Source organism: Triturus cristatus, chromosome 7, assembly GCF_964204655.1.
Source record: "Triturus cristatus chromosome 7, aTriCri1.1, whole genome shotgun sequence".
NCBI classification, from domain to species: Eukaryota; Metazoa; Chordata; class Amphibia; order Caudata; family Salamandridae; genus Triturus; species Triturus cristatus.
Window position 1 is genome coordinate 758,128,141 of NC_140590.1, and position 25,964 is coordinate 758,154,104.

General features: G+C 47.2%; 1 protein-coding gene across 2 annotated transcripts in view; it reads right to left on the bottom strand.

Moving 5' to 3' along the window:
- The window catches only part of PGS1 (phosphatidylglycerophosphate synthase 1), a 747,017-nt gene that overhangs the window by 436,187 nt on the left and 284,866 nt on the right, over positions 1 to 25,964 (bottom strand). For both annotated transcript variants that reach the window (XR_014966596.1, XM_085617472.1), the window contains exon 6: positions 5,619 to 5,797. Coding sequence is in view for 1 of the 2 variants with exons in the window: in XM_085617472.1 (XP_085473598.1) it covers positions 5,619 to 5,797 (179 nt within the window). In the remaining variant the exon portion in view is untranslated. The remainder of the gene's footprint in view (positions 1 to 5,618; positions 5,798 to 25,964) is intronic.

Here is a 25,964-nt window from a genome sequence, read left to right on the forward strand (position 1 = left end):
TAATCAAAGACCTTAACCTGCTCTAAATACTGGGTACCCAGCATCAGTTTCCCCTTAGATAGTTTGTAGGGGTAAAAAAACATATATTTTGTTTTGGAGCCATAGATCTCAAGGCCCGATCCTTGCAGGCTTTATTAAACTTGTTCAGAGTATTTCGAATACCCATCGGGGTCTTAGAGAGGAGTAATGTGTCATCTGCAAACAGCAAGGAGGGTAAGGGGCTGCCTGCTAGCCTAGAAGGATCACCCCGCAGTCATAGAGCTCTTTTATCAATCCATTGATGTACAAGGTAAATAGCGTTGGGGCAAGCACTCAGCCCTGGCGTACGCCTTTAGAGATTACAATACTATTAGAAAAGCTGCCATCGGACTTCCACCTGATTCTAGCGTAATTATCATCATGTAGGAAAATCAGTAACTGAAGTAAGTCACTTGGTAGCTTTAATTTCCTCAGTGTGGCCCACAACTTATTATGATCAATGGAGTCAAAAGCTGTTTTGAGGTCGACGAGTACAATATATAGATGGCCCTTCCCGATCTTCACTTTCTTCCAGATTAATAGTGAAAATCTAAACAGTTGGTCTAGGGTACTTGTAAAGTACCTGAAGCCTGCCTACAAGTGGGAAATGATGTTATTTTCCTCCATCCAGTTTTGAAGACGTAGCAAAATTACTTTACAAAAGTCTTTTTGGGATACATCTATGAGACTTATCGGTCTGTAGTTTGAGGGATCCCCTTTCTCTCCTAGTTTGAAAATGGGAATTATTTCCGCCCCTTTCCAGGTTGGGGGAATATTCCCACCACGTCGAATGGCATTAAAGACCTTTTGAAAAAGAGGGCCCCAGATATTAGGCTCAGCTTTATACAGATCTCCTGGGAGTTTGTCTAAACCTGGGGCTTTTCCAGCCTGGAGTTGATTGATTGCCACTATAATTTCCTTAAGGGAGAACCCTTCTGCATGTTCCAAGTTCTCTTCCCCTGCGGGTACAACAGTTCTCTCATCCATAGTAGGGGCCACTCCAGTGTAAAGCTTTTTAAAGTAATCTTCCCAGACCTGTGGCTGTATATAATAGTCATCTTCGCTGACCTGCTTAGTTGAGCCTTTAGTGAGTAGGTGCCAGAATAATGGACTGTCTTTCTGACTAGAGGCCTCGGCCAGTGTGCGCCAATTATCAGCCTCCTAGCGCCTTTTTGCTCCTGCCTGGGCCCTCTTGTACATTGCTCTCTTATTCACGATGTCCTCTCGAACTCCTGCCTAACTGCCACCATAAGGTTAGCCTTTGCTAGTTTACATTCCTCATTATACCATGGGGCAGTGTTTCGTTTAACCGTATTAAAACTAAATGATTTACTAAAATGTTGTTTAATGCTATTTGTCAATTTCTTATAGCTGGCTAAAATAAGATAGTCTTCCTTTTGGTCTAGGTCACTAAGGACCATAAGAGTCTGGGCCACGTCTTCATTCATTTTTTAGAGTATTTGCCCATCTGCTATTACCCTGGGCCATTTAATTCTTCTATTGTTGTTCGTAGTTACAATAGGGGCTGTGTTTTGAGGGGTTTGGTTAGCAAAGATTGGGAGATCAATGAACTCCAGAAAGAGAGCATTGTGGTCGCTATCATCACGGTCTTGGACAGTCATATCCTTGACATATGGCCACATGTCAAGGTCCACCATGATGTAGTCTATCCTGCTTTTATTGCTCCCCCTCTTAAAAGTAAACTTTGCTGCCTCATCGACCGGTGTCCGCCCATTACAGGCTCGCACCCCATGAGCTAGGGTAAGAGACAGTACATGCTGCCCAATTTGGTGAGTTTTTTTAATGGGAGAAGTATGTAACTTTTTAACTCTCCTAGCTTGCTCTTCTTCCTGTGCTAGCTCTTGGACATAATCTACCGGCTCATTGGTTGTGTTAAAATCGCCAGCAAGAATAAGGTAAGGCCCTCCACTGCAATTCTCTAGGTAGTCTACTAGCGTTGTTATAGTTTCCGAGTGCTTATAATGGTTGCTAAACCTGTTATAAATGTTAAACACTCTAATTTGGACATTCCTTTTTGGCCATTTCAGGTCAATACCAAGGATCTCCTGAGAGTCTACCCCAAGTTTTTTAACTTCACAGTTCAACGTTGTCTTGACCCAGATTAGCAGCCCACCAACCGGTCGTCCTGCTGTCGATGGCCTAGCCTCGATACTAAATGTGGTAAACCCCACCATATATACCTGCTCTGTCGCCCAGGTTTCCAGGAACAGGCATACATGATTACTATCAACCATCCTACCCCATTCAGGATCATTTAGCTTAGATTTAATTCCGACAATATTCCATGAGACAATCTAAAGTGAATTTTCAGCACCCCCACTTCTCTGTTGCCTGTGGTTGAATGTAGAGTTGGCATTTGTTGGTATCTGAGCTATCTCATGGGGAATTTGCTGGGATGGAGGGATGTTGACTGTCTCATTGAAAAACACAATGTTATCAGTAGTTGTAAATCCCTCTACGTGGGTGGTTGTGACTACGTTATGTGCCGGTACATCACTCCCTTCATGTAGTCAGGCAGGACTATCCAAGTCGGTAAGGGCTTCAAATCTAATGCGGACTTCCATGGGAAAACAGACTTTCCTGCTTGATGGATTCTGGGGTGGGTGTACATTAGGTGGGGAGTATAACCTAGTCTGCTTAAGATGTCTATAGAAAAAGCCAAGTGGCATTAAATGAATCCTTTGTACTCAACATACCCAGGTCGTCCCCCCCCCCCCCCCCCCCAGCTTAAGAGCAACTGCCTAGCTGGATCTGAAGATCTGCAGTTAATCACTATGCAGTCTCCCTCTACTACCTTCTGTAGTGGACCAACCCAATTCACTCTATGAGTGAACAAAATGTCATGAAAACATGAACTAGAGAAATCGGCGTTCTGTGTTAACCAGTGGCAGACCTTATTCTTTAGTTGAGTAGAAGATTACTTTTGCTCACCCCCAAGTGTTGGTACACTGGTTAAGATCACCACGTAAGGATAGCAATCTGGGGGGAAGGTGAAGAGTCAGATCAGCACTGTTTTCTCCACCTGAGGGAGCATCTCTCATTCGTAAATTGGACTGTCTAGAAGGAACCATGTCTTTTCTATTCAATGGCAGGCTGGTAGTATTACAACCCGTGTATCCAGCAAGTTTATGCTGCCTAGTGTTATCCCTGCAAGCGTCTTCATGTGTGTCATGAACATTTTTCTGAACAGTGGACATATCAGTAGGGTGTGCTAGATTACCAAGGAGATTTTCCGCCATAGTGCTAGTTTTCCTACTGTCTGCGCCCCCTAGATGTTCTGCAGTCCCAGGGCATAAGGTGCCATAATTGTCTATCCCTATGATTTGGGAGGAGAGTATCTTTTTCACATTTTCAACACTATTTTCTAGATTATCAAGCCTGTTCATGATGGGTAGCAATTTATTTTGTATTCTTTTTTCAAAACCATCCAGTAAGAGCTTGATGTCTTGCGGGGATATGGCTGTAGTAGGAGATATTACAAGAAAGGGATTTGATTTTGAGGGAGATACTACAGTAAGACTATTACAATCACCAGTAAGAGCCTATCTAGCTTTTCTCTTGGATCTAGTATTGGCTACTAATACAGGATCTAAGTGTTTTTGCTTCCTCTTCCTTTTAACTGGGGGACTGGGTGCTGGAGATGCTCGAGTTTGACATTGGGGCAACTCAGGGCTAGCTAGGTCCTGTACAGAAAGATCAAGAACATTGCTCTCTAGGTCCGTGTCCCTTGTTTGAGCACCTGTAAATACTTCCTGATTCATACATATAGTAGGGACCCCCTCTAAGGACAACCGGCGTTGGACTACAAGTATTTCTTTGTCAATAACTTTCACAGCTCTCGTTAGTAAGCAATCAAGAGTTGAGTTCTGTAGGGACCTTGCTGTACTCTCCCTTTCCCCCACCCGTTTTAATTTTGCCATAATTCAGATTAACTTAGATCAAGGTAGGGCAAAAGTAAATGTATAAAAAAAATCTAGGTAGTCTAGCGTGCTTACTTGGTGAAGTTCTTACCCCACAAAAGTCTCACATTATTCACGTGGTCCCGCATCGGGGTTTTGGAAGCATGGAGAAAGGGGTCAAAAAAGACAAAGCCAAGAGGGTAGGCCCAGCCCAGCCTTATCCGGGCAAAGACGGGCCCGCCCTTGGCCTGGGCTTCGTCCGGGCGCGCGACCCACGCTGCGGGGGTCGAGGCAGCGCTTTGTAGCGCGGTGAGGACGCCTCCCCCCTCAGCAGCTGCAGGCAATGATTCTCGTTGCACCCTGGGACACTGAGTCCCACCAGGATGTTACTGGCTGCTGTCTGCTTGCATACGGTGAGTCCGCCCACCACGGCAGGGCAGGAAAGTGGCAGGAGAGTGATTTAGCCCAGCGGGGGTCCCCAGGCAAAGCTCCCAACAGAGATGCGCGTCCCACGCCGTGGGGGTCGAGGCAGCGCTTTGTAGCGTGGTGATGACTCCTCCCCCTCAGCAGCTGCAGGCAATAATTCTCGTTGCACCCTGGGACACCGAGTCCCACCAGGATGCTACTGGCTGCTGTCTGCTTGCACACGGTGAGTCCGCCCACCACGGCAGGGCAGGAAAGTGGCAGGAGAGGGATTTAGCCCAGCGGGGGTCCCCAGGCAAAGCTCCCAACAGAGAAGTGCTCTGGGTATATGGAAGTGCACTTTACTGGGGTATAAGTAAATTAAATATGCCAATCAGATCTTAGCCAATTTTACCATGTGTTAGGGAGTAAGCACAAGCACTTTAGCACAGGTTAGCAATGATAAAGTGCACAGAGTCCTAAGTTGGGTGGTGACCCTGCAGGGAGGGCCAAGTCCAACACCAAGCTACGGGTAGTACTTTCTTCACTGTTGGAGTGGTTTGAACCTTTTAGCATATGCTTGGTTTGAATCCAGTCACCAGGGAATTGGCTATAAAGTTGTTTCATGCCTTCTTACATTCTGTTGGTGTCCTTGGTGTTAAACCAATGTTATTTCTACCTCAAGGAAGCAATTACCCATAGCTATAAACTCATTTGAGGTTGGTTTACATTTCTAGCAGTTCACAGCTGAAAGAGATGATATTCCATCCTCAGACTACATTATTTAGAAACTCATGTGCCACTCATTTAGATGCTGTGTAAAGTATACTAAGTCAAGTTACATTTGTACAGCACACACCTGCTATTTATATAACCTTTCATAATTTTCAAAGCCTGAATGCTATCTCTATATATATGTGCCTATACTGTAGGTGGAAACAACTATAAAATCATACCTTATCCCTTGGACGTTGTGTGTCCATAGTCAAACTCATCAAGACCACTTAGATGCTGTAGTAACCTGCAGCAGGAAATTAGTACCAATACCTTGTAAATGTTTAAGAGTTAAAATAAGATGACAAGCCCTTGCTAATGCTTAGTTTGGGACAGATCATGGTGTTTGCCCATGCTTTAAGCATCCACAATTACAAGTTGCTTAAATGCTCTAAACTCATGCAAAGAACTATTAGGTGATGTAACGCCTTACAGCTACAAACTCATCGCGTCGCCTTTCATTGTGTCCACAAGCATGAAGTGACATTATATCCCCAACCTCACCTTGGTAAGGGTGCAACATTCCATCTTTCACACGCACTGTATCATCTGGCTGCAGCTGCAATGACAAATCTCCAACTGTGGCCACTAGCTCGGTGAAAAAATTGGCAACATCACGGCAGTCGCGTAAGAACATATATCGATCCTGACGACTTGTAAAGTATGAGTCACTGAGATTTGCTCTAAGTAAAGAAAAACAGTATTTTAAGTAAATGAACATGTAGTGAGGCGCACATATAGTTTACAATTTATGGAAATATGCATATACCAATTTGCAGTTATGAATTTCTGCATCTGTGACAATGTTGCACATTTGGAGCCTGTCCACACAAACCCTCAGCACACATAGGGAAGAAGAACACATTAATTTACATCTTAAGTATTATCCGTAGCCGAAATAAGGTTTCTCTTTCATCTCCCCTTCCAGGGCTCTAGGTATAATTTCATCTTAAAAAAGGGTCATAAATCATATTAACAGATGGTCAAAATTCAAGTTCCATTCCTAGAGCAGCAAACAAACAAGACCACTTTAACAAGCATCATAAAACGCTACACGCCCTAAAAGGCCACATTCTTGACCTGGTCTTCCCAACATCACCAACAATCCAATGCAACCAACCTATATCCCTGACCTGGATCGGCCACTTTGTCATCTCTGGCTTCCTGGTCAGCATGCTAACAACAAACCAGAGTCCACACAGATGAGAATCCCAAACCTTCAGATCGTTCGAAGACTTCTCCTAATGCTTGAACTCACCTTCATCCTACTAACTCCACATCAAATGCCAATACTCTTCTAAACAGCTTCAATAATTTATTGGAAAACTATAAGAACACCCACAACCCAATTAAAACATGCAAGTGTAAGACAAAGACCTCGGTCCTCTGGTACTCTAAGATTTGTAGTGACAATAAACGATCCATCTGCAGACTGGAAAGAAAATGGAAGAAAAACAGAAGTCCCAATAACCACATAATACTGAAGTAGCTCCATGCAACAGGCAGATAGCTCATCACATTAGCCAAAGCACTGTACTTTACCAATACCATCAATGAGGGCACGAACAGGAGGGACACAGTTTTCAAGACAATCAAGCCACAGCCCTATACCAGATCCACCTATTCCTCACTCCACAGAAAAGTGTAATGGCATCAAAATCATCTTCAGTGAAAAAACACATCTGACAACACATCAGCAACATCAAGCCTGTGTTATCTCATAGGCCCACTCCTTTATGCAGACTCCTGCAACGGTCACTCCTCAAAACCCTATCATTGATCTCACTAATACTCTACTCCCTCAAAGCCACTTTTTAGGGATGATGTCTTACCCTTGTCCATTAGCAAAGTGCTCCATGGGGACGCTCCTTAACCACAACTAACCATTTTCAATGCCTCCCTCACTCAAGGTATCTGCCCAGAAGCCCTAAAAACAGGCCAGATTTTCCCACTCCTTAAGAATTTATTTGTATTCTCTAGACCCGATGACCTCATCACCTACTGGCCCATCCCTCACCTACCACTCACCTGCAAGGTCACTGAAAAAGCAAGCTACGTTCAACTCCAAGAGAACAATGCTCACCATCTCATGCAGGACTACCAGTCTAGCGTCAGATGAGGCTACAGCACAGAGAGTGCTACATTACAAACCGCAGACAATGCTCTCTTGAGCACGGAAAAGGTGACCCCTGCCTTCCGATACTGCTGAACCTCTCAGCTGCCTTTGAAACGGTTAATCATCATGCCCTTAAACATACCCTAGACTCTAGAATGGGATTCACTGGCGATGTCATTCACTGGTTTGGCTACCTTTCCAATGGGTATCAGTTCATTCACATTGGCGCCTACAGGTCATAAACACCCCCATCACGTATGGAGACCTCTAAGGTTTCATACTGGCTCATGTTATCTTCAACCTCTACATGGAGCCTCTTGGAGATCTACTCACAGATAACAGCATCAAGATTCCCCAATATGCTGCTGATACAACTCTCTAGTTTTTTTCTGCTTCAGACATTCAACACCTCAGACACTGCCTAATCATCATCCAGACCTGAATATCAACTGCATCCCTGAAGCTTAACCCACCCAAAGCCTGGCTCACTGATATGACACCTTTGAACCCCACTGCATGCCAAGTAACTTAGATACAGCTTGGACGCCAACCAAGGAACACATTGGCAAAAAAACAAAAATAGCCTGGTAGCAGCTCCCGCTTCACTTTCGCACACATCCTGACAGAATTTCATTAGCAACACTTGCCTACCTTCACAATCTTTAAAACCATCTGCATCATATACAAAGCAATCACGACCAACACTCCTGCTTATCCTCCAAACAAGCTCACCATTTCTAGTAGTTCTCAGCACACCTGCAGCCAGGACACCAAAACGTTTAACATTCATGTCTTTAAAGAGCACTATATCATAATGCATCAGCTATATACAACCCAGCTACCTCGCCTAATGCTTGCTGACTTTATGCTCGTCTCTGACCCTGTGCAGCGCTCCACTGCCTTTTTGCTGGGCTCTCGCAATAGAGATCGCATATGGATGCATACATACAAAGACATTTAACTAGAATGAGGTACGGAAACCTAGATGTTTATATTTCCAAGCATACACAAACTATTATTCAGAAAACATAACACTTTTGTTCTAAAGGTCTGCCATACAATGAACAAAGTTTCCAGTATTTTCTTGTGTTCTTTCTTGCCAGACGTTTGTTAGTTCAGATTAAGGGCCTTATTTAGAGTTTGGCAGATGTCCTGTCTGCTCTGTTTAGGGCATCTACAGGCCATATGTAGTCTAAATATGACAGAAAGTCGTTTGGCAGATGTCCACATCCATCACACGCTAAACAAAGCATATAGTCTGGGCTAACACTCTGTCGACAACAAACAATACAACTGGACCTCCGCTTATTGCATGCTAGGCTTTTAAAACAACATTATTTTATCTTAACCTGTTTCTAGGATTGTGTTTAATATGTTGAAGTGAATTGAAATATATAGATCAACTTTTCACTTTACTTTCCTTCTTACATAGTGTTACTGGCACTTGCCATATAGCACAATGAATAGAGGACATCATAAAGGTTTTGGTAGACAACCAGTGCATTGTGCCACTTTATCGATGTCACATGCACTTTGATATTGTGCCGCCTTCTGATTAGTTGCGTTAATAATGTCTTGTTGAGTTATTTACTACAACAAATGGCCTTCTGGCCTCATAACCACTATTGCTTCAAAACGGTTTCTGAAATAAGGATTGCTTAAGCTGAAGCTATAAAAGTTTACAGCCCTCAGTCCATATTTGAGCCGTTGCTATATCTGTGAAGAACGCCATCAAATAATGATACATTTTCTAGAACAAGGCCCAGAAGTCCAAGTTCTAGACCCTCTGGAACAGTGGTGGCTCCTCCACTAAGGCAGAGGAGCGTCGCCCCAACGCCAGGAAACTGCAAAAGAAAGGAAAAAATAAAATGATAATATTATCATTTTATTATGTTTTCCTGCTGCGGCAGCGTGCATGAGGGGGCGGGGCTGCAGAGCAGGGGAGGAGTGCGCAGTGACTGTTTGGTCAGCCCTCTCGGGCCGCCCAAAACAGTCATGCACACTTCCCTGTTCTCCATGAAGGCTGCATTACAGCCTACATGGAGAACATGCCCACCCCTCCAGCCCGTGGCTGAGTGCTGTATAGCGGCGCTTAGACCAATCACAACGCTGAACAGGAGAGGTGGCGGCAGCCGGCCGGAAGCCAAGTGATTTATTTTTACCCGATTTACCCACCCCTTGTTCGCCCCCACCCGCCCCACTGCTGCTACTAGGCAGCAGCCAGGACTTCTCTGGCACCAAGGACTTTGTCAGTGAACCAATTCAAGACAGGGCCAGTTGGACTGCAACCCCCACACAACCCAATGAGCAATATTTAAGTGAGATGTCTTTCAGGAAACAATGTATCCTATAAAACACTTCAGAGACAGTTCGTGGAATCCAACCCTCCTTTCATTAAGAAAAGGTACACTCAAGAACACCGGGAAAAATTTGCATATTTTAAAGATTTATTTTAAAATTAAGATCCTATCCTGGTGTATAAGATATGAATTCTAACTACAATAAAGATAAACAGAATGGTAGCTGCAATGCTTGCCAAAAGCAGAAACGACAAAAATACTCCAATAAATTGGCAAATATAACTTTATAGTAAACCGTAATTTTTCTATTTACGAAGTTAATCTTAGCACTGAAAAGTAAAAGCCTAATTTGAGTTTCAGAGATGGTTCATACCTGTTTGAACAATAAGACTATGTTCAATTGAATAGAAAAGTCTGCTGTTCTCGTCTCTGCTAGCAGTTGGGCTGTTTAAGATCAGCAAGTGAAGGCTGAATACCTCCACAGTTAGCTGTCAGCGAAAACAGATGATGTGATTCCACATGGCCTGTCTTGTCGGTGCCCCTTGAGCAAAGTTCCTATTTAAAACCTCTCACCCTGTGCTTAGCTTATATATTATTTAGTCATTTAACCTCTCAGGATTAACTATTAACAATATGTGGCCTAATACCCTTTTACTTATTTTCATTCTGCAAGACTGTGTTTTGCAATAATACATTAAAAACACTCATAATAATGGAGATAAGCTGCCTTTTATCTAAAGCTATTGGTAGTGCTTGTATATGTTATTTGTCATATGGAATCAATACTTGCAAGTCATTTAATGTCTCCTAAAATACAGCAAGTCTCAACAGTTATAAACCCAGTTGTTTGATAATATAAACTTATTTAAGGTCGGTCAGGAATGCCCAGATCTGGCCTGTGCTAATGTCTAAAAGGTCGTCGAAAAACATTAACAAGTATCCCTAATGGAGAAAACGATGTCCCTTTTTAAATCTCCATACCCAGATTGTGCTGTGAAGACTGCAAGAAGATAATGACAAATATTCCAACATGGCAGTCGCAATTCAGAGAAATTACACTGAGCGGTCTTAGTTACTGAGACTGTTAGAATTTGCATTTGATCATCACACGCACTATGTGTGCTGAGCACTTCAACTGAAATTCCTGAACGAGAGGTAGTGTTCTTCCTATGCGCACTTAAGAAAGGCCTATTGGAGGAAATATTCACAGGCCAAGATAAAGGTCCTTCGTCAGCACATGAGCAGTCTTCATTCCTACTTGTCAGAAGAGTCCGAGAGTAGAACCTTTGAGTAATTCTTGCCAACACGCGAAGAGATGTATTTCATGGAGATTAGTGGCTAGTGAGAAGCTCATGAGTAGTGTTTCAGAATTATTCCCATCAGCGTGCTGAAGAGATTTTTGTTGAGGAGATTAATGGTGGTGAAGAGATTCTTGTTGAGGAGATTAATGGCTCTCGGTGCTTTCATCTGATCGAGGATTTCTGAAATATCCAGTATCCATTTCGGTGTGCTTAACTTCCGGATACTAAAGTAAGTGACTATTTATGGATTTAATTCACTCTAGAAGGAGACTATTTTCATGAGAGAACCTTTCAAATACAGACTTGCATCTTTGATGAGCCAGCTATGGAAAGTATTAAATACTATCACTTCGACTCCTAAGAACTTATTTTAAAAAGAAACAGAATTAAACCTTCAATATTACTAAGCATTTATCATATAGCAACAAAAATGATGGGATGAAAAAATAGACCAATTTACTTTAACATTATTTTATCATTCATTAAAAAAGAAAATTGGAGAGGCTACGTCTCAGACATTGACAGGTTATTATGACTAAATCTAGACAGGATTCTTGATGTAAATATTACATTGTAGAAAACTATCAGTTATGTAATTGAAACCTGTAGAGAGATCCACCAGACATTTGAGGCAATCTCTCTTATCCACTTCCCCTTCCTCCTGCTAAAATGTGTGACTGATTGTCATCCTTCGGTCACATGCATGGCGGTGTGGACTGAAGAATAATCTTCACCTGTGAAAATCGTAATCTGACATCTCATTAAACTTGTAGGTGTTGACAGCTGAAAAACGTAACATTCCTCTCAGATGAGTTAAATGTTCTGGCTTCAAGACATATCTAAAATTATGGTTAACTTCTGAGAAAACAGAGTTAGGGGTTTGCTCCAAAGTTTAGAAGTTTTTATAGATAGTGAAGGTTATGTCTGTAGCCAGTCTACATAATATGGGGACTCTAAGAGCTTAACAGAAGGACCTGATTGGTATGTCAGTTCAGATGGAACTTGTGTGGAGAAGAAAGGCAACCTATTTCATTAAGTTCTTATGAACTATACATAATGTCTTGAATGCCTCGTGTTGTTGCATGGGTAGACAGTACGGAAGAGTCAGAGCATGGATGATGTGGTCTGAACAGCGTGGAAAATGATGCAGGCATAAGTGAGATACTCCAGTGAACATCAGTTATACACTGGGCATCTAAAGCATAACATGCACAGAAAGTGGGCAGAGTAACCCTCATCACTGGCCTGCAGATTACACCAGGTGGAACGCTACCAGCAAGACTGAAGTGTCCATATACATAATGATGAGAGCCCACCTTCATATATTCAGGTCGTGGTGGGGAGTCATTTATGTCAGAGAAAAGCTGGACAAAGTCACATTTAGCTCCAACCAATGTGGAGGATGTTTGTGTATTTATATTTTAGAGCATTAATAGCAATGTGCAGAATGTAGTTATACACATTGATATTGTACTGTTGTCTTCGGAAAAGGTTTTCTATGATGTGTGGAAATGCATGTTTGAGACCCTTATTAACTAGACCTCAATTGGGGTCTAGCAAACATCTTTTCCAAAATGGATGTCATCCTTGTATTCCCCCTGCACATCTCACAGTTATTTCTGAAGTACATAGTCAAGCAGAATAATGTTTGTATATTTCCATTCTCATTGTTCATGCACTGTAAATAAACCTTCCTGGCTCAATTACCAAACTGCAATTATTACTTCAAAGTCTTTATGCTAGGTCACTATACTCTATTTATTCATAATTCAAGTTTGTAGTTCATGTATCTAGTTTGTTCCACCATCGCCGGATGGATTAGCATAGGGTGGGCATAATTATTCATATCGTGGGATAGTGCTCAGTTGTTAAGGCTATATAACAGTGCTCTGATTTGCTGTGAATGTAACATTTTCAAACATACCACGATGATTCTACAGTTTAGTTCATTTATGTGTGAAAATAATGTGTGAAAATAATGTATAAAAGCCATTGATTTTGGGTGGGGGTTGGGTGGGAGACTTTCCTGTTCTACTAAGGATTCTCTGTTCGTTTCTCTCTTGATTTTGCTGTCCATTGGGACTTAAAATAGGTTTGGTTTTGCATTGCTCTCTAATGCCCTTTTTGCTGAGAGGAGGCATGGTACGGATTCTGTATTGTATTTATTTTTTTTTTTTTGAAATCTGTTTTTATTGTTTTAAAGAATACAATAACATTCTTTGGCAAGTGACACAGTAGGCGAGCATAGATGTAATAGCATAAGCAGGGGAGCACCCCGCTACAGAACCCCCAACCACTGCGTCAGGACTTGCAATCAGTCTTGTGCACGAGCACCGCCCTCAGTGGAGCCAACCACAGTTTCTTTGACAGTCTCGTAGTAGTCTCACCAGGAGTAACAACGTTAACCGTACCTCAGCTGGGTTCCGTGGCTATGCGCGGGTGCTACCCGCCTCGTTCAGATAGTGAAGAACAGACAAAATACCCGCCAGGCCTAAAGATTATACAGAACAAAACCTTAACGATGGCAGCATAAACTGTACATGCAGTCCCAATACCCCCCCAGTTGTCGTCTAGTCCCCCCGCCCCTCCCCACCCCCCCCCCCAGGAATCCCCATGTGTGTGTGTGCGTGCGCCCCGGCTGTGGTCAGCACTATGCAAGTGTGGGCGTCGCGGCTCCAAGAGAGGCAGGAATTAGCCGGGGTATGTCAGCACGGCAGGGGGGCATCCCCCGATCCACCCCCACCTGCGTCAGCGCCGTCGGCCGCCCCCCGCAGCCCCGCATCGCCCTCCGCACCCAGGTGGCGGAGCTTCCCCAGCAGCTGCTTCCAGTGGTCCGCCATGGGTTCCCTCCGCAGGCCCAATGTTTCCTCCCTCTGGATGGCGGTCCCCTCAGCCCCGGCCCATGCCTGAAACGAGGCGATCCAAGCCTGCACGCGCGGCGGGTCCTGCGCTTTCCATCGTTTCGTGATGAGTCGTGCCGCTACCACCAGCCCTAGGTCAATGAACCGCGACGTCACCTTATCCTTGCGCGGTCGTTTAAAGTGGTGCAATATGTGTTCGGGCCAGTCGAACGGGATGCTGCGACCCACACTCTCTAGTAGCAGCCCACTGACCGATCTCCAGTAAACACCTAACCGTGGGCAGCTCCACAGCATGTGCAGGAAACCCGCCCCCGGCTCACCACACCTAGGGCACACTGCGTCTGTGCGGTGAAAGTACCGATTGATTAACTCCGGCGTGAGGTAAGCTCTGTGTACAATAAATACCTGGATTTGGCGGAATCGCAGGTTTCGGGGTATGCGCACCGGGCCTTTGAGTATCCTTTCCCACTCCTTGTCCTCCAGCGGTCTACCCAGATCTAGATCCCACTTAGCGCGGAGGCGGTCCAGGCTGACGGACGACAGCTCCCTCAGTGAGGCTGCGAACCAGCGTATCAAGTGCCCTCCTCTCCCCATAACATGCAAGTATTGCATGGTCAGATGTAGGGCGGGTTCCGAGGTCATATCTCCCCACTGGGCAGTCATGCTCGCCATCAGTGAGCGGTGTGTCAGAAACCCCCCGGGCGGGAGCCCGTCCTCCGATACCAGGGTCTCGTACGGTACGAGTTCACCCTCCCGATAGAGGTCTCCCAATGTGCGCACATCGGCCCCCCACCAGCCTGCCAGCATGTGGGCCGTGAGTACCCCTCCCCCACCAGGGGAGCCCTCAAGCGGTATCGCCGGCGCGTACGGTATAACAGCACGCGTGAGGAACAAGGCCCTCCGGAAACACCTGTGTGCCACTTCCAGTAGGAGTGGCAGCGGGCGCGCGACCCTGTGGAGAGGATGGAAGAACCTGGTTAATTGTTCCAGTGTGTAGGGTGCCAGCTCCGAGGCCGTGTCATCCCTGCCCCTGTCGGCGAGCCAACGGGCCACCCATTGCAGTTGAGCAGCCAGGTAGTAGTGCTCAAAGCAAGGGGCGGCCAATCCACCTCGGTCTGTTGGTAAATACAACTTCGCGAGCGCCAGCCTGTGCCGGGCACTACCCCAGACAAAGTCCCGCAGCAGCTGGCTAAGCTTGCCAAAAAATGCGGGGGAGATGTACATCGGGAGATTGGCAAAGTAATACAGGAGGCGGGGGAGCATGACCATTTTGGCCAGCGCCACTCTGCCCGTGATCGTCAGTGGGAGTGCGCTCCAGAAGCGTATCTGCGACCTGAGCGCCGTGACCGCCCTCCCCAGGTTCCCATCGAAGAGGTCGGCCGGGCAGCGATAGATTTGGATCCCCAGGTAGCGGAAGGTGTCCGCCTTCCATTGTACCAGCGTGCCATCCAGGCAGTATCGCGGGTCTTCAATACCGGCGCTAAAGGCATACAGGCATGATTTGGCTGCGTTCACACGTAGCCCCGAGATGGCGGCGAACGTCCTTAGCAGCCGCGGTAGCTCCTCCGGGACACGCCCCACATCTTGTACATAGACCAGCAGGTCGTCGGCATAGAGCGACACGTGGTGGACTGCGTCCCCCAACTGTAAGCCATCTCCCAGTGTCGCCCGCAGAGCCACAGCTAGGGGCTCAATCGCCAGGGCGAACAGGAGCGGGGAGAGCGGGCACCCCTGTCGTGTGCCCCGGCCCACCGGTATCGCCTCCGAGACGTGAGGGCCCAGACGGACGCGGACCGTGGGCCGCCTGTATAACAGGTCGACCATCTGCAGGAATTCCCGGTCCAGCCCATATCGCAGCAGCACCTCGGCTAAATAACCCCACTCTAGGCTGTCAAACGCCTTCTCTAAGTCCAAGATAAGGCACCCCGCCCTGGGCCAGTTGTGCACTGCCTCAGTTGCTACCCTGAAATATCGCCGGATGTTCAGGGACGTTGACCGTGCCGGGACAAAGCCATTTTGGTCAGTGTGCACCAGGTGGGGGACCACCGGCGCCAGCCGCTCCGCCAGCACTTTGGCAAGGATTTTGTAATCCACATTCAGCATCGCTAAGGGTCGGTAGGAGCCTAGCTCCGTGTGGTCCCTGTCGGGCTTGGGTAGAGAGACCAGGAACGCCTCCCGCATAGAAGGAGGGAGCGACCCAATCTCCAGTGCTGTGTTATAGAGCTCTCTCAGCAGCGGCGCCAGGGACTCGCGGTACGCTTTGTAATATTCCGCGGGCAGGCCGTCCGGCCCCGGCGTCTTCCCAGATGCCATCGATTGGATCGCCTCCCCTATTTCCTCCAGAGAGAGAGGTCCGGCGAGGTCCCCATTTTGCGCCGCCGTGACCTCAGGGAGCTGGATAGAGGCCAGAAAGTCCCCAAGAAGCTGCGGGGGACCAGTTCCCTTCGCTGTGTACAGCTGCCTGTAGTGGGCGGTGAAGGCCTGGTGTATTTCATGCTGTGTGTGGACTAGCGTGCCATCCGCTCTGCGGATCGAACCGATAGGAGCACGCCGGTCCTCCTGACGTATGAGCCAGGCCAGGAGGCGGCCCGCCCTATCCGCCCCAGCATGCGTCCTGGCCGTGTGCGCGGCATAGTTGTGGCACCGGAGTCGCTCCAGGAGGTCCGCGTGCCGTTCCCGAAGGTCTGCCAGGGTGTGTGAGTGCCGACCCCCTCCCTCTCCCTCCCTCTCATGCCGCAGGAGGTCATTCTCCAGGCGCGTCAGAGAGTCCGAGAGGCCCCTACGTATGTTCCAGGTAGCCCCCAGACAGTGGCCGCGGATGGTCGCCTTATGGGCTTCCCACTCCACCAGTGTATCGCTCGCAGTCCCTTCATTCGCTTCGAAATATGCCAGAATGGCCGTGCCAAGGGAAGACCTAAATTCCAGATCCTCGAGCGCGCTCGGCTGGAGTCGCCAGGTGGGCACCGGCTGCCGCTCCACCGCCCAGCTAAGCTGGAGCCACAAGGGGTTATGGTCGGAGTGCGTTCGGCCCAGGTATTCGGAGCGGACTATGAGTGGAAGCAGCGACTGCGAGCCCACCAACCTGTCCAGCCAGACGTGGAGATCGTGCACCGCCGAATAGTAAGAGTATATCTTGTCTCTCGGGTGGAGGGTGCGCCATAGGTCCTGTAGCGCCCAATGCGCAAGCCAGTCCCCCAGCGCCCTAGCGTTAGACTCCACCACCGCAGCACGCAGCGGGGGGGAAGGATCTGTCCAGTTGGACATCTAGCACCATGTTGAAGTCTCCTCCCAGTAGCCAGGGGAGCCCCGTATAAGGGTGCAGGACTTGTGTCAGGCGTTCCAGGAAAGACGACTGATCCACATTGGGCGCGTATATCGACCCCAGCAATATCTCCTGCCCATTCAATTTTCCCCGCACCAGCGTGTACCTGCCCTCGCCGTCCACCACCGTCTCCTCGCATCGGAAGGGGACCTTCTGTATTGTATTTATTTGGTTTTTGGTAATTAATCATTTAAACTATTCCACGGATCTAGAACTCAGTTACTGAGCGGCCCATTTACTTAATTGATCGCATTTCTGATTTTTGATGTGCAGGGAAGTGTATTACCTTGGACAGATTCATGAAAACTGTGGCTCTTCTGCTCAGGTACATTTTGGGACTAAACAATTGTATACTCTCCTGTGCCCACATTAATGATTTCTTCAAATTGTACACATAAAATGCAGCTTTACTGTCCACGTTTTTCCCATAAAACTAGCCTCGGTCATAAGCAATATTATTAGAAAGGAAACATTTAGATGAGGCACATTAAATGATGAAAATGTTGTGATAGAGACAAGACAACTGGGGCACAATGGCAAAGTTTTTACTGGAGATATTTCAAAGCACTAAACAAAGCCATTTGAGTTCCATAATAAATCAGATCTCTCAACAGATTTATAAACTAAACAGAAATTCTGAATCTAGTACCTGTAACAATTTTAACTGCAGCAGAAAATTGGACTAGGTCATACCCCTCATAACACTCCCAATACCAGTAGTAAAACGATACTTTTGTTTTGATTTGCGTAATGGATATTAGTTCCAGATGACTGCGCCCCGAGATCAACATGTCGTGTTTCTACCAAGTTCTGACAACAAGAAATGCAGGCTCAGTAGTGCCCACAGAATGGGCTCAAGTAGCATGCTCCCCTAGGCATGAGTGTTGACTGCGTGATTTTTTTTTAAATAAACTTGCAAAGTCAGGCTTATGCCAAAGAACTTAATAACGTTCAAATAACATTAATGGGCATCTCGCGGAGGAAGGACTTTATATGTGCTGCAAATGTACACAATATAATGGAGATGGACCCTCCTTATTGACCAGAAAATACACAATGCTGTTATTGGAAAGGCTCCTGGGCAATGTGGCTTTGTTTACACTGTTCTAAATCCCTAGTAACTCTGCAGTACATACCTGCTGATCGATTTTGCCCGGTTGTCACTTGGGCGCTCTAAAACGTAATAAAAATAAGGGTTGAAAAACTGTTCTGGGATTCTCCCGTCCGTTGGGAAAGGAATCTAAACTCTGGAGAGGATATCCATTCAGGAAAGCCACGTTTATGCAGCAGGTCCTCTTGAGGGTGGGGGGAGGGGGGGGGGGGGTCACAATGTTCGATCGTTTCAGCAGCAGAGGTGCGTTCCCTGGACACAGTGTAAGGGCAGGCAGAGTTGGCTTCCAATTCATGTACCAGTCAGCACAGACCTGGTAGTAAACCCACAATCGCCACCTACAGGCATCCATCACCAGTTACACTGGCATACCCAGTTGATGACAATGTAAGCAGAGCAAGGCAGGAGTCCGGGAGACTCGAAAAGTTCTTAAGCAAATGCCTCTCAAAACGACCACAAGGACTTTACTCATCTCTCCTAGCTCGTCACTATAGGCAACGTGCATATCAGACTCTGGCTCCTAGCGCTTTCCCTCTTGGAGCAGCGTCTATCATGCAGAAATGTTGATCAGTGTCAAAGTTAAAGATAGCTTTATTCGATTGCTATTTCATACAATCATAAAAGCACATATATAAAACATACATATTAATTAAAACATTATAAAGTGAATTTCATGTTCATAAATCACTATTCAGTGAATTGTTCATACAGTAAAAAAATCTCTAAAAACAAACACGTTATTACATGTAATAGCAGTAAGAGCTTAATTCATAAAAGTTTATCAATTCATCAATAATACAAGTATGCCCTTTGCGTCTATATGACCTTTAAGCTTAAATTACCATACTTTTCCTGAGTTTGACTATTTGCTTTAAGAACATGGCTATCTTCCAGGAACTATGTACGTTATCCCAAAATTGGAAGGCAATGACCGCTGGACGTCATCGTCTAATCCCTAAACTCTTTAGGATTGGAACAGTCCACACGTTTCTCAATTCTCTATAAAATGTACAAAAGAAAAACGTGTGTGGTGGATTGAGCTGAATGTGTGTCACATGGACACAGTTGAAATTCTCGGGCCCAGTCATTCATTATCGGAAGACTAACAATTTTGTGAAAGATCCCTAGCCTAAATCTTGTCAGTAAAAACCGATCGTGGCCCCCAGGGACAACTGTTAAGTATGGCTGAATATTAAAAGTAGTTAAAATTAACTGATTCTGCTGTACACTAGGCTTTAAAATCTCAGTTGATAATCTTATCGTGTCCAAGAGTTGTAGACCCTATTTTTTTAAATCCTTTCTCCTGACCATATGTAAGGTGCTTGGGTCGGTAATGTATTCAGAATGTCCGAGATCCTCCATGAAGTTACTGACATACCTTACCCAAGGAATCTTTAAGGCCCCTTCCAATTTTAGACTACCCATCAAAACTTCTCTGTTTAGCTGGGTCTCTGTTTTTGTACATACTCTATGCCACAAGAGGATGGGCTCTAATTTTATGAGGTCTGAAATGTGTGGCAGGCCCAATTCCGCATGACAAACATACGGGGATGTACTGGTCGGGACAGACAAGATGTATTTCAGAAATGTATTTTCTACTGTGTGCAACAAATACGTATCAGCAAAGCCCCAAACACCTGCTCCATACATAGCTGTGGAGATGCTCTTGGCTTTATATATTTTAATAAGCTCCACAGGGGGTCGCCTGCCCAATTTTCTTGAAAGCTTTACGAGGCAAGTAGTAGTCCTTAAAAATGCTAGTTTTTTTGCTGATACGGCTTGAGTCCATAAATATTTTCGTTCAAAGTGTATTCCCAAATATGAGAATCTCTTTGTTATCTCTATCTTTTGTCTGTCCACAAACATGTCCTTACATCTATTAGAGAAGTTACCTAACGAACAAGTTACTTACCTTCGGTAACGCTTTTCTGGTGGATACAGTATCTGCCTGTGGATTCCTCACCTTGTGAATATCCCCTGCGCCAGCAACATTCGGAAACTTTTGTAGCAGTCCACGCCGATAAGGTCGGAGACGACGTCACAGAGACATGGCTCCGCTCGCGACTCCGCTGACGTCATCGACTCCATAAGAAGACCTAGTCGGCGTGATAACGTCAGTTCCGCCCTTTTTTCCGTGCCTTCGAGGCACACGGACAGACTGACAGCAATATATACACAGTATACACAGTACATCATATACAAATCAACACACACAGTGTGGAGAATAAACAGAAAGGCAAAAGAAATAACACAATGCCTTCGAAAGTAACAAAACACACCACTAATAGAAGTACAGGTATAGAAGGATGGACAACGGGGAGGCGGGTGGGTCAGTAAGGAATCCACAGGCAGATACTGTATCCACCAGAAAAAGCGTTACCGAAGGTAAGTAACTTGTTCTTCTGATGGATACATCTGCCAGTGGATTCCTCACCTTGTGAATAGAATCCCACAGCAGTCCCCACTCAAGGAGGAGGGTGTCCACCCTTCTATACCAGAAAGTCCTGAAGGACGGAACGAGCAAAGTGTTCGTCCCTCCTCACCTCGGTATCCAAGCAATATTGTTTTGCGAAGGTGTGGAGGGAGGCCCAAGTTGCCGCCCTACAAATGTCCTCCACAGGAACACTCCTAGACAAAGCAGAAGTGGAAGACTTTGCTCTCGTGGAATGAGCCCTTAAACCCTCTGGAGGTTCCTTACCAGCCAAAGAGTAGCATGTCTTGATGCACAAGACAATCCATCTGGAAAGGGTGCGCTTGTGCACCGTCCGACCTTTCCTGCAGCCAACAAAGCCCACGAAGAGCTGGTCATCAACTCTGCAGTCTTTAGTCCTGTCCAGATAGAAGCTCACCGCCCTCTTAGGGTCCAAGCGGTGAAGTCTCTTAGGCAGAAATGCAGCCCTGGTCCTGAGTACCATTCTTTCAGCATGAATGGTCAAGAACGGGGGTTTTGAACTCAGAGCTTGAAGCTCACTTACCCTCCTTGCCGAGGTGATTGCAATGAGAAAGACCGTCTTAAAAGACAACAGCCTCAAAGGACACTTGTGCAAGGGCTCGAAGGGAGAACCCATAAGATAAGTCAAAACAAGGTTCAAGTCCCACTGAGGCACAATAAAGGGAGTAGGAGGAAACCTGTTTATGAGGCCCTTAAGAAAACGAAGAACAATAGGTGATTTGAATAATGACGGCTGATCCGGCAAGCAAAGGAAAGCTGACAAAGCCGATAAGTATCCCTTTACAGTGGCCACAGCAAAACCTTGCAGAGCAAGAGAAAGGGCAAACTGCAGAATATCAGATAAACGAGCCATCAATGGATCAACGGACTTCTCTCCACACCAGAGAACAAATTTAGACCACCTATAGGAATAGATAGATTTGGTGGAATGACGTCTGGCAGACAAAATTACATCTACCACATCAGGTGGGAGAGAAAAAGAGTTCAGGTTGAAACTCTCCAGGCATGAAGGTGTAAGCTCTGGAGGTGGGGGTGTAGAACCTGCCCCTCCGATTGCGAGAGGAGGTCTGCCCTCAGAGGGAGACGGAGCGGAGGGCACGAGGAGAGGTTGAGAAGATCTGTGTACCACACCCTTCTTGGCCAATCCGGGGCGATCAATATAACTTGGGCCCGGTCTTGGCGAATCTTCCTCAGAACCCGAGGAATCAAGGGTATGGGAGGAAACGCGTAAAGGAGTCGCGAGCTCCAAATCAACTGAAACGCGTCCCCCAACGCCCCCTGCATCGGATACTGGAGACTGCAGAATGACGGGCAGTGAGCATTCTCGTGAGTGGCGAACAGGTCCACCCGAGGAATTCCCCACATTCGAAAGACGTGACAAACCACCTCCGGATGGAGCCTCCACTCGTGGTCGGCGGAGAACTGCCGACTGAGACTGTCTGCACAAACGTTCAGCACCCCGGCTAGATGATTTGCCATCAGACAAATCTGATGATCCTGAGCCCAGGACCATAGACGTAGGGCCTCTCTGCAAAGACAAAGAGACACCACCCCTCCCCTCCCTGTTTGTTGACATACCACATCGCGGTAGTGTTGTCCGTTAGGACTTGAACAGACTGACCGCGAAGGGAAGGGAGGAAGGCCTTGAGTGCTAAACGAATCGCCCACAATTCCAGAAGGTTGATGTGAAACAAACTTTCCTCTGGAGACCAAAGACCCTTGATCTCTAGATCCCCCAGATGAGCACCCCACCCTAAAGTGGATGCATCCGTAATCACTGTGGCCACCGATGGAGGTAGATGAAAGGGCTTTCCTTGAGACAGATTGCCCTCCACGCTCCACTAAGACAGATCCGCCACAGCTTCTCTGGAGATCCTCACAGACTCCCGGAGATCTCCTTTGTGCTGATACCACTGCCTGCGGAGGCACCACTGGAGCGCCCTCATGTGCCAGCGTGCATGGCTGACCAACAGAATGCAGGAAGCAAACAGACCGAGCAGGCGAAGGACCTTCAGAACTGGAACGACCGCTCCATTGTAAAACAAAGGAATCATTTCCTGTATGTCGAGAATCCTTTGAGGAGGAGGGAATGCTCGACACACAGTAGTGTCCAGTACCGCACCTATGAACAGGTTGCGCTGAGAGGGCACCAGGTGAGATTTGGGTACGTTTATCGAAAAACCCAATTTGTACAACAGCTGAGTTGTAACCTGCAGATGATGACGCACCTTCTCTGGCGACTCCGCTTTGATCAGCCAGTCGTCCAGATAGGGGAAAACTGAAATCCCCGACCTTCTGAGATGGGCTGCCACCACTGCAATCACCTTCGTGAAGACCCGGGGTGCAGTAGTTAGACCAAACGGAAGGACCGCAAACTGATAATGTTGCGCCCCTACCGTAAACCGGAGATACTTCCTGTGTGACTTCAGGATGGGGATGTGGAAATACGCATCCTGCAAGTCGATCGACACCATCTAGTCCTCCCGATTCAGCTCTTGAAGAACCTGAGCAAGGGTGAGCATCTTGAACTTCTCTTGCTTTAGAAAAAGATTCAAGATTGAGGTCCAATATCGGACGCAATCTGCCGTCCTTTTTCGGAATCAGGAAATACCGGGAGTAGCATCCCTGACCCCTCTCCTGCTCTGGAACCACCTCTATCGCACCTTTCTGAAACAACTTCAGGACTTCCTCCTGTAGGAGAAGACGGTGGTTCTCTGAGCAAGCCCCTTGACAAGGAGGGTAATTTGGAGGGAATTCCCGAAAGGGAAGGGCATACCCATTTTCTACAAGATCTAGAACCCAAAGATCTGTAGTTACAGATTCCCAATCTTGTAGAAAATGGGTACGCCGGTAAGCCGGCCCCCCACAGGACCAACATGATCCAGAATGGTGGAACTAGGGCTGCTTTGCGGTGGAAGGAGGGGCTGAAGAGGAAGAGGAGGAAGGTTGACGGCCACGTGAGCGACCCCTAATTCTACCTTTGTATCCTTTAGACAAAGAACCTTGCTGCTGCTGTTGGGTCTGCCTGTAGGAACGAAAGGTTGCCCTTCAAAAACCTCTGTATCTTTTAAACGACCCCCTTGACTGGGATTGAAGGCCCAAAGACTTAGCCGTAGCCTTGCTCTCCTTAAAACGTTCAAGAGCAGCATCTGCCTTTTTGCCAAATAAACCAGATCCATCAAATGGTAAGTCCAACAGAGTCGACTGTACATCCGGGGAATACTCAGAAGACTTCAGCCACGCACCCCTCCTGGTGGCAACAGAAGACCCCATGACTCTCGCCACTGAATCAGCCGTGTCCAGCCCACTCTGTATCACCTGACGTGCTGCTGCCTGGGCATCAGTCAAGACCTCATTAAAGCCAGCCCTATCCTCCTCAGATAGCTTTGGTGCCAATTTCTTCGCAGAGTCCATGAGCGCATGTATATAGCGTCCCAAGAGGCAAGTGGCATTTGTCGATTTAAGTGCCATACTGGCCGATGAAAATACCTTTTTGGCCGACTGATCCAGCTTTTTAGCCTGTCACCTGGAACCTGAGGGAAAGCACCCTTGGATTTTCCTGAACAAGCCGCCTGAACCACCAGGCTCTCAGGCGATGGATGCGATGTTAAAAACTCAGGGTCCCCTGGAGCCGCCCTATACCTCCTAGCAACCATCTTAGAGACTGCGGGAGCAGAAAAAGGCTTACGCCATACCTCCAACACAGGGTCAAAAATGGCCTCATTAAAAGGCAACAACAGCTCTGAAACTGTAGTGGGAGAATGTAACACCTCAGTCAGAATATTTGATTTGAACTCAGTAGTTGGCAACTGAAGATCTAACAGTTCTGCTGCCTTCCTGATGACTGCATGATATGGAGCCACATCCTTCAAGGGTTCATCGGAAGGTGGAGTAATTTCCCACTCAGGAGACTAATCCAGTCCACTGGCCTCTTTAAGCTCCTCAAACACCTCGTCAGACTCCAGCAGCTCTCCTTCTTCTGCTTCTTCCAGAAGATACCTCCGCTCATCAATCACTCTCTGAGCTTCCCTTCTGGACCGAATCCGTACAAGCGGCGTCGGCGGCGCCGTGTTCGAATCCGACGGCGCCGAACGTGGATCCGCAGGAGCAGCCGGCGTCGAACGAGGCCGAGCCGGCGCCGGTGAAGAAGGGAGCAGCGTCGATGTCCTCGGCGCCGGTAGATGCCAAGACGGCGTCGCCGGAAAAAATGGCATGAAAGGGGCTTGTGGATAGACTTGCGGCACCCCCAAATTGAAGGCCAATGGACCCATCGGACCCGCAGGTGCACCAGTGGTGTACATGGCTCTCGAAAATACCCCGTACATAGCATTTAAATAATGCGAGGGGTCCTGACCTGGTCCAGTGAACGCAGGGTACTGGTCAGGCATCCCCGGACTCGGGCCAACCGGCACCGATGGTGGAATAAGCGGCGTCGCAGGCTCACCCGGTGCTTGAATCTCCTCAACCGGGGCCGGAGACGGAGCCGGAGATGGAGCCGGAGATGGAACCGGCGTCGGAGATAGCACCGGAACCGGAGATGTAGCCGGAGAAGCCACTGGAGAAGAAGGACCAGAAGGCGAATCCGGAACGGGTGAAGGAGACACAGAGTCCTTTCGGCATCAAGTTGGCGACTTCGACGCCGAACTCTTGTCAGAGTGATGTCGAGAAGAATGCCTCCTCTTCTTCTTGTGTTTCTTGGATCGTGAAGCATGCCCCGAAGTCGACTTAGACGCCGACCTCGACCGTGACCTCGTCCTCGACTTCCTTCTTCCTCTCTTTTCCTTTTTCATCCTAGCGATGAAGAGTTTCGCCTCCCTTTCTTTTAGAGCCTTGGAGCTCATCTTGCGACAGATAGAACAACCATCCACATCATGGTCAGATGATAAACACCATACACAGTCGTCATGTGGATCCGTGATCGACATGTGCCTGCCACATTCACGACAGGGCTTGAAGCCCGATTTCTTTGTCGACATCTTTTTCGAAAGAGAAACAGAGAAACCCAGAAAAAAACACAAAGTAACAGTAAAGCTACCAACAGCGATTCCCGAAATCCGTTGGCGTCGACGGTGCGGAAAAAAGGGAACTGACGTCATCACGCCCACGAGGTCTTCTTATGGAGCCGGTGACGTCAGCCGAGTCGCGAGCGGAGCCGTGTCTCTGTGACGTCGTCTTCGACCTCATCGGCGTGGACTGCTACAAAGTTTCCGAATGTTGCTGGCGCAGGGGATATTCACAAGGTGAGGAATCCACTGGCAGATGTATCCATCAGAAACCCTCTGCAAACCTACTTGCGTGTGCGACATTAAAACCGCGTCATCCGCATAAAGGAGAGCGGGTATGGGACGACCAGTTATTTGGGGCAAGTCATGACTATCCTTAATCAG